A 9,677-nucleotide genomic window follows, 5' to 3' on the forward strand; every position below is an offset into this window, starting at 1 on the left:
ACTTACAGTTTCAGTTTGTATTTTTACAATACCCTTCAAACAAGAATACCTAGAAATTCCTTTATCATAAGCTGGTAGTATTGATAGCCATTAACAAAGTGAGCTAACTTAAAAACTCATGCCTGTTTTGGACTGGATAAGAACTATTTTCTTCAAGTTTTTAAATTAAGAATAAATTAATTAGCTTCGGTTACTGAAGGTACTAATAGAGTGACTCTGTAGAAAGCTGAATTGACAATGTCATCAGCACCTCCTATAGGTTCAGGACCTCTTTTAAAAAGGCACCTGAACCAACATTATATTTATCACCTGATATTAGAAATTCACCAGAACACAGAAAGAATCAAATCAACGCATGATCTATAAAGTCTTTAAGGCCCTTTTAGAATTCTTATCAGACATCCAGGAGGCTTTCAAACTACTTTTGGGATTCTTCAACACAATCAGTATACACTAGGTGAAGATGGATCTAGGAAAATTTCAAGTGTAATGAAATTAAATAAAAAAGCATGTTAGGACAAATTTGACTATTTATTTATTAGTCAATCCACCATGCATGAAGGAGTGCTACTAGTTAGAATGAAAGTGTGAGTTCAACCTACCAACGTCAGGATACAGAGGAAGAACGACCCATCCCAGAGGCCACAGATGGCCATAGTTAACACCTCTCGAAGACTTTATATAGATCGGGCAGATTAGCAAGCTGCAGGATGTTTCCGTCTTCTGTGAAATGTTTCGGAGGCAGAAGGTGTGAACGGAAGGCTTTATAGACGACATGCTCCACAGTCCACTTCCAGGGGTTTGGAGTAGAGCTGGGCACTTCACTCTGAAAGAGACATGTTAGATGTTCACATCCCAGTCTACACTGGTTTCCTGGCTGATGTGCACTGGGCCTGGAGAGTCTTGGTGGCTTATAATGGGCTGTGTGACCTAATGCTTGTGAAGTATCTTTTCTAGGCCAGCCTCTCGGGGATCCTACAGGCCTGAGCAGAGAGATGAGATGGAGGAAAAGAATCAGTCATGGCTCTCGTGACGCTTCCTCCCGTGGAAGCTGTTTCCATTCAGGGAGAGTGTGTTTACTGTAGCAGGATCTAACATCAAGTTTGGATGGCAGTAGTAGGAAGTACATTCCGTAATTACCACTAAATTTGGAGTCTCAATGTAGTTCTGTTTCCCAAAAAGCTCCACAGGTAAGAAAAGAAAAAAATAAATGAGGATTATTTTACTCCACCCTTCCTCTCCTACATCTAAGCCTTAGCTGCCTCATGTACAAGAAAATGTTCTTTCCCATCCATCCTTCCTCACCTTGAAGTCAGTGTTTCCAATCAAACGGGATGCTCTCAGCACAGTTTGGTAAGTGTGCTATCTTGCCGCCTCCATTGGAATGAGATGGTTCCAGGGGCTTTGGCCAACACAACGTGGGACTGGATCTCCGCTCCACCACCCACAGGCTCTGGGAACCCTTGAGCACCCGCTGAAACTGTCCCTTAGTTTCCTCACCCATGAAGCTGGAGCAACAGCATGTCATCTCGGAGGAGGACCAGGAGCAATCACCGAGACAGTTATGTGTATAACGTGCCTACCCTTCCATTCTTACACTATAGGCAGGCCTCATTTTACTGCACTTTGCAGACTGTTGCGGTTTTTTTTTCTTTTTAAACACAAATTGAATGTTTGTGGCAACCCTGCACTGAGCAAGCCTATTGGCTCCATTTTTCTAACAGCATTTTTTAATTTGGGTATATACACTGGCTTTTTAGAGACAGTGCTATACTGTACGCTTAACAGACTACAGTATATAGTATAAACATAACTTTTATATGCACTGGGAAACAAAAAAATTTCTGCAACTAGTTTTACTGCAGTGGTCTGAAACGGAACCAATAAAATCTCTGAGGTACTCCTGTATTTCAGTCCCCTCTCCCCCACCCAGCCAAACCCTCCGAAATAGTTGTGGATTGAAAGAGCACTGTCATCTGACACAGAAACATGAGGAACCCAGGCTGACCTTCCGTAAGAAGAGCTGGGGCCCTGACCCAAGTACAGCCGTGTCCTCCTGGCACAGCAGTGGTCAGAGGCAGAGTGAGGCACAAGCCAAAAGAGACTGGGGAGACTGGCCCAGAACCTGAAGGCTGGGGCTACACACTTCCAGGCTCACAATGGGAGATACAGTCCACCCACTAGCCCTGAAACTTCCCATTTCTCACTGCGATGGCTTGTGTTTGTACATCTGACAGTGAGATCACTCTGGAGGTACCTTCTATATTTCAGAAGGAAATAAAACTCGTAAGAGCTGACCATTGTGTTTGAAGCTTATATGCAGCGGATCCTAGGAATTTAGAGAGGGCAAGATTGTGCGCCCAGTCCCGGGCACCAATGCGCACCCTCATACCTGCTGGCCCGAGAGGGTCGACTCCTCAGACACATACTGCTTCCGGATGGAGTAAAACATCGCACATTCTTTACCGAGGCTTTCAAAACATTCCTTTTCGTCATCCCAGTTCACCTGCTCCAAAGAGAGAATTCAATACCTTAACATAGGTACGTGCTTTAAACACATTTCATTTCTAAATGGAGATAACAGACGACTTAAAAACTAAACGTGACTTTTTAGGCATTAAAGCTGTAAGTTGGAACTGCTGAGTATTGCTGGGGTGGGCAGGGATGAGAGGGGCCTTAGCCGTGCTACCCTTTTCCTCTTCATCATTACAGACGACAGCAGGGCCATGCGCCCTCCCCGCCCCCACCACACACACTCACACACCCACAGGACTGTCATCAGGACTGGCTCCATCACTTGCCTCAGTGGCCAGTCGGAGAATGAAGATAGGCAGACCCTCCAAGGGGGGCACATAGTTGTCGATCAGAAGGGGTAATCCAACCAGGTTTCCTTCCTGCTTGTGGAAAAAGGCCAGGACAGGGGACAAGAAATCATGCCGTTACAGTTTAGTTTAAACAAATTCTCCCTGGTGTTTCCTACAGGTCTTGTCCTCAGACCTTCCGTTCTGGGCAACCAGGTGCTTGACCAGGCTGGGCACTGGGAGCAGCAGAACTAAGCACTTAGAGCTTTCTGTCCTGACATGTAGCAGAGCCACCTTCTCTTTGGATCTGCTCACCAACCAAAGAACACATCAAGGAAGGCCCCAGAAATCAAGGGGTAAGAGGAAGAAACCTCTTAGGAGAGCAAGTGGCAAAGCATCATCTCCTTCACTGGGGCCTGCAGGGACCGTGGGATTCAGCTCTCCCTCCTGCCTGGGTCCTGCACCCTGGGGACAGGAATGTGCACGAATGGATGATAAAAGTTGTGGAACCTAGAAATGCAAATAGGGAGTGAAGATGTCACAGAGGTCACAGGCTGCTTCTGAGAGGGGGCCCAGCCTTCTTGTCCTGATCCTGGACCAACTACAGAACTTGACTCTTATCTGAATAATACAATGGAGGTATAAAAATGACCGTCACCCACCTCATCAATCTCCAAAGAGAAGTAGTCTGCAAGCATCTCAGCCTTCTTTTTCAGAAACTCAACAATGTATTCGGCAAGTCCTTCTTTGGGACCATCTTCCTCTGTCCAGCCACTCTCAGGACTATCTAAGGCAAGCATGGCAAGGTCAAAGAGTGGTGCTGGCTCCTAGGAAGGATCAAAAACGTTAGGGGTGAGCATAACAGGGCATCCAAACGCAGCCTGAATTCCCACAAAACCATCTTCACAACAATAGCAGGTGAGAAGTGACAAATCTAACACTCATTCCGCAGTTCCCCCAAAGAAAACACCTGAAAATCCGCAACAGAAGCTCATCCTCCTCCTCACCAATGGCTATTTCAACAGAGAAGGTGTGACCAACAAAAAGACCTGCTGAACAGGTGGGAAAGGTGAGGCCGTGAGGCGGCACTTTCCTTCTGTGTAGCTTCAAGGACCCCAATTTCATACTTCTAGAAAATCACAAGGCAGACACTAAGCAGATCATTCATTTCTTCCTACTGCCTTACCCATAACTAAAGCAAGGGGAAGGGAGAGTAAGTTAAATCGAATGACATTTCAGGTAAATCATCTGATTAGATAGAAGACTGTAATCTATTGTGAAAAATAAGATGCCTAAATTTTCTTCCATTTCTCTCCTTCAGACATTGTAACTGTTGTCATACATTTTACATATTATAAACCCACAGTACACTGTTCTTACTTTTTCATAACAACAGAGGAGTCAATTAACAAAAAGACCTAACAATCCTAAATGTTTATGCACTCAATAACTGAGCTTCAAAATATATGAAGGATAAAACAGAACTGTAAAGAGAAATAGACACGATTACATGGAGGCTTCAATATCCTTTCCCCAATAATTAACAGAACAAGTAGACAGAAAATCAGGATACAGAAGATTTGAGCATCACTATCAACTTGATACACCTGCCATTTATAGAATATTCTACTCAACAAGCCCATTTTCAAGTGCACATAAAGTATTTACCAATATAGACTATATTCTGGGCCATAAAACAAGTCTCAGTAAGTGTAAAAGGATTCCAATATGTTCTCTGCAAAAATGGAATTAAGGGGTTCCCTGGTGGTGCAGTGGTTGAGAATCCGCCTACCAACGCAGGGGACATGGGTTCGAGTCCTGGTCCGGGAAGATCCCACATGCCAAGGAGCAACTAAGCCCGTGCACCACAACTACCGAGCCTGCGCTCTAGAGCCCACAAGCCACAACTACTGAAGCCTGCGCACCTAGAGCCCGTGCTCCACAACAAGAAAAGCAACCGCAATGAGAAGCCCACGCACCACAACGAAGAGTAGCCCCTGCTTGCAGCAACTACAGAAAGCCCACATTCAGCAACGAAGACTCAATGCAGCCAAAAAATAAAATAAAATAAATAATTTTTTTAATGGAATTAAATTAGAAATCAATACCAGATCTCTGGAAAATCCCCAAGTCATTAGAAACTAAGTAATATACTTCTAAATAATGCGAGGGTCAAAGAAAAAATCAAAAGGGAATTTAGAAAGTATTCTGAACTGAATGAAAATGAAAACAACTTATCAAAATGTGTGGGAAGCTGCTAAAGCAGCACTTGGGAGAAATTTATAGTACTTAACACCTACACTAGAAAAGAAAGATCTCAAATCAGTGACCTCAGCTTCTGAAACAGAAAAACAAATTAAAATAAGTAGAGGAAAGGAAATACAAAGATCAGAGCAGGTAGCAATGAAATAGAAATCAGAAAATTAACAGAAAAATCAATGAAACAAAAAATCAGTTGAGATCAAACCCCCAGCCAGACTGATCAAGTTAAAAAGATATAAATTACCAATTTTAGGAATGACAGAATACAGTACATCAGTACAGATCTACAGACATTAAAAGAATAAAAAATATTCTGAACAACTTTATGGCAATAAATTTGAAAACTTAAACGGACAAATTCCTTGAAAGAAACCAAATACCAAGGCTCACTCAAGAAAAAGCTAACATGAATAGCTCTATATCTATGAAAGAAATTGAATTTTTAGTTAAAAATCTTCCTGTGAGGAAACCTCCAGGCCCAGATGGCTTCACTGATGAATTTTACCAAACATTTAAGGAATAAAACAATTCTACACAAACTCTTTTGGAATATGGAAAAGGAAAAAGTATTTCCCAACTCATTCTATGAGGCCAGCATTACCCCATACCAAAACCAGACAAAGACAATACAAGAAAACTACAAACCAATATCATTCGTGAATGCAGATGTTAAGAGTTGTAAACAAGGGACTTCCCTGGTGGTCCAGTGGTTAGGACTCCGTGCTTTCACTGCCAGGGCCCGGGTTCAATCCCTGATTGGGGAACTAAGATCCCACAAGCCACGCAGCCCAGCCAAAAAAAAAAGTTGTAAGCGAAATTTTGACAAATCAATTCCAGTAATATATAAAAAGGATAATACATCATGTACAAGCAGGGTTCACCCCAGGAATGCAAGACCGGTTTAAAATATGAAAATCAATCAATGTAATTCACTATCTTAACAAACTGAAAAAAGGAAAACCATACAATTATCTGAACAGATACAGAGGAAGCATCTGAAAAAATTCAGCATCCATTCCTGAATAAAAACTCTAAGCAAACAAGGAATAGAAGGGAACTTCCTCAACCACCTAAGGGTCATCTACAAAAAACCTACCGACGGCAGAAAGCATACTTCATAGTCAAAAACTGAATGCTTCCCCCAAGATCAGGAATAAGAGAAGGATTTCCATTCTCACCACTACTGTTCAACCTTGTACTAAGCTTCTTGCCAGTGTAATCAAGCAAGAGAAAGTAAGAAAAGGCATCCAGATTGGAAAGGAAGGAATAAAACTGTCTTTACTCACAGATGCTATGATCATCTACATAGAAAATCTGCTGGAGTCAATAAAAAAGCTACTAGAACTACTAAGTGAGTTTAACTAGGTCACAAGATATAAGATTAATGTACCAAAACACTTGTATTTCTAGATACTAGCAACAAACAATTGGCAATTTATAAAAATGTCACAATAGTATCCAAAAAATATGAAATATTAAGGGATAAATTAACAAAAGATTTTCTCCCCAAATTGATCCATAGATTCAACACAATCCCAGTAAAAATTCCAGAGGGCTTTTTTGTAAAGTATGTCAAACGTAAAAAGAAAACATGAAACTACATAGATAGTATGATCTTTAACTCTAAATCAAAATTAGGCAATGACAAGGTCTTGAAAGAAATGGACTAAACTTGTTAGTTGGAATTGTGTTTGGGTCATGGGCTTTAAAGAATGTTTACTTCTATTTTTATCTCTTTCCAAGTTTTCTCAAGTAGATATGTATTAATTTCTATAATAATAATAATAAACATTTAAGTTGGCTACCAAATGACTGTTCTGCTTTGTATAAAACTATATGAAGATACCTCCATATGCAAATCATACAATAAACTATTCTAAGCATATTTAGAAAAATTTAATATACTACAAATAAGATAATAAGGCAGAGCTATTTTCAGAAATGACCAGTTGTTGAAGTTTCAGAAATGAGAACCAGGAAATAAACTTACCGATAACCTCAGAACACCAAAATTGGCAAAATCGTAAATGAGAATCTGGTAGAACAGTTCTTCACTGAAAATAAAAATGAAGTGACTTTAAGGAAAAGCTGAATCCATGCTTCAGAGCCAAGCAGTAGGGACAAAATGGGAGACATAACCCGAGACGGGTAGGACAGAGATGTGCTGCCTCGCGGTGGCCTTTCTAACAGTCCTGGGATCTCCTGCTCCACCAGGGCTTTGGTGGCCGGCCTCTGCACACAGGTCAGACCGCTAAGACCATCTGCCTTGTCATCACCCGTGCTCTATCCCCACCCCTCTGGTGCTGTAAAAGGTTCTAACACTCAGTAGTGATAAAGTTAAGAAGGAGTTTTTGTTTGCTCACCTTTTCCCCACTTGCAAAGAATCCTATAAATCACTTCTTTTACAACTCCCCATTTAAAAAATATGGGCTGTATAGGGAGGGCAGGGATGTGACCCCGGTTTTAAATCCAATCAGTTGGATTTAAAGGGCTGAGAGTGGGCGATGCAGCGGACGTCCGCCAGAGCATCTCCCACAGCACCCTGCTGTACACAGCACACGCTGCAATGCTTCACCAGCACTAAGCCCTTAGCACCCAGTTCACAGCAGCCAACTTTTATTGAGCACCGGGCATCTACCAAACCCAGGCGTCTCATGTAATTTTACCTTCACAAAACCCTGCAAGTTAAGTAGTAATAACCCAAATTTCTCATCTTACAGATGAGAAATCCGAGACGCAGATTAGGAAAGTGACTTGTCCATGGTCACATAAATGGTAAATGGTTGAGCCCAGATGTGAAACGACATGTGACTCTAAAGCCAGGGCCCTTTCCAACTATGTCATCCTGCGCTCCCCGGCTTTTCCTGCCTCTGCCTCCAGGACTACTCTTCTAGCAGCTCTGCTTTTTTCACATTCACACCAATTTACCTAAGTTTGGTGGTGTTGAGAAGGTATAACTTGGTCTGATGCTGTGCCAAGGCCCACTGAGGATTCACACAGCCCACAAACGAGTGGTTACGCAGCACCTCCCGGAGAGCTGGAAAACAAGACACAGGTCAGTAACTGCACCCCACCAACACCTCTCTGCAGCCCAAAGCACCAGAACTAGAGACAACAAACAGGTACCTGAACGGAACCTCTTGCTGAAAGTACACACAAAGAAGGAATAAGATAGAACTAATCTTTCAAAATGCAACAAGGAATTGCCAAAAGATTTAGGAATACTCAAAGATCACAATCCAAGACAAAGCAGGAAGCCAGAGAAGTAACAAGAGCTCTGAAACCAGCTTTATCCAAAGACACTGGAGGAACTGCAGATATCAAGAACTTCAGTTTTTGCAGGCTCTGAGGTGTAGAGAAAGAAAAACAGAAGCCTAGGAATGGTGCAAAATGTGGACTGTAACAGGAGGCCGCTTCCCCTCTTTTGCAGCCAGGATTCACACTAAGCAGGCTGCTTGACAACTTAAAGTGGAGATTTTAGTTTAAACTGATTCCAGGGCTGACTGTTCCTCCAGGTTCCTGATAGAATCAAATGCAAATTCTCTCTGGAGAAATTCATCTTCAACCCAGACTTCAAAAAATTCCTCACAGATAAAGTACCAGGACTTAGTGGTCAAAAAGTTACAAAATACACAAAGAAACTAGGCACCAAGAATTAGAATCCAGAAGAAATCAGAGTCACATCTGCCAAGTTTTAGAGACTGTAAATATCGGCAAAGAGGATAAAATAATAAGCATGTTCAGTATGCTTAAGAGATATTAAAACATTGAATAAGTGGCAGGAGACTATCAAAAGTGATCAAGGAAAGACAAATATATGATATCACTTACATGTGGAATCTAAAAAATAATACAAATAAATTTATTTACAAAACAGAAACAGACTCACAGACATAGAAAACAAATTTATGGTTACCAAAGAGGAAAGCAGGTGGGGATTAATTAGGATTATGGGATTAACAGATATACACTACTATATATAAAATAAACAACAAGGACCTACTGCATACCACAGCAAACTATATTCAATATCTTGTAATAACCTAGAATGGAAAAGAATCTGAAAGAGAATATATGTGTGTGTGTGTGTGTGTGTGTGTGTGTGTGTGTGTGTGTAACTGAATGACTCTGCTGTACACCTGAAACTAACAATATTGTAAATCAACTATAGTGCAATTTAAAAAATAAATAGAAAAAGAAAACAGAAATAACACCAATCTTACATAAACTCTTTCAAAAAATAAAGAATAATTCCTACCTCACAAGGTTAGCATAACCCTAACACCAAACCTGAGAAGATATTGAAAAAAGGAAAATTTTAGACCAATATCCTTTACAGTCATAGATGCAAAAATCCTAAACAAAACATCAGCAAATTAAATCCAGCAATATATTAAAAAAAAAAATAATAATACAATCAAGAAGAGATTAGCCCAGGAAAGCAAGGTGATTTAGCGTTTGGAAAATCTCACCATATTAACAGAATAAATGAGAAATACATGATCATTTTAGATATAGAAAGAGTATTAGACAACAACAATTTATAATTAAAAACTCTCAGCAAACTAGGAACAGAAAATAACTTCCTTAATCTGAAAAGGGCATCTATGAAAA

General features: G+C 40.9%; 1 protein-coding gene across 1 annotated transcript in view; it reads right to left on the minus strand.

The window, feature by feature from the left end:
* Positions 1-512: 512 nt before the first annotated feature.
* The window catches only part of MLH1 (mutL homolog 1), a 49,261-nt gene continuing 40,096 nt past the window's right edge, over positions 513-9,677 (minus strand). Inside the window, exons 14-19 of the mRNA XM_082412821.1 lie at positions 7,992-8,100; positions 7,054-7,117; positions 3,464-3,628; positions 2,802-2,894; positions 2,393-2,506; positions 513-826 (exon numbers count right to left, since the gene is read on the minus strand). Of these exons, the coding sequence (XP_082268947.1) occupies positions 659-826; positions 2,393-2,506; positions 2,802-2,894; positions 3,464-3,628; positions 7,054-7,117; positions 7,992-8,100 (713 nt within the window). The 3' untranslated portion in view covers positions 513-658. The remainder of the gene's footprint in view (positions 827-2,392; positions 2,507-2,801; positions 2,895-3,463; positions 3,629-7,053; positions 7,118-7,991; positions 8,101-9,677) is intronic.

The sequence above is a fragment of the Balaenoptera physalus genome, assembly GCF_965194825.1.
Source record: "Balaenoptera physalus genome assembly, chromosome: 11".
Taxonomy (NCBI): Eukaryota; Metazoa; Chordata; class Mammalia; order Artiodactyla; family Balaenopteridae; genus Balaenoptera; species Balaenoptera physalus.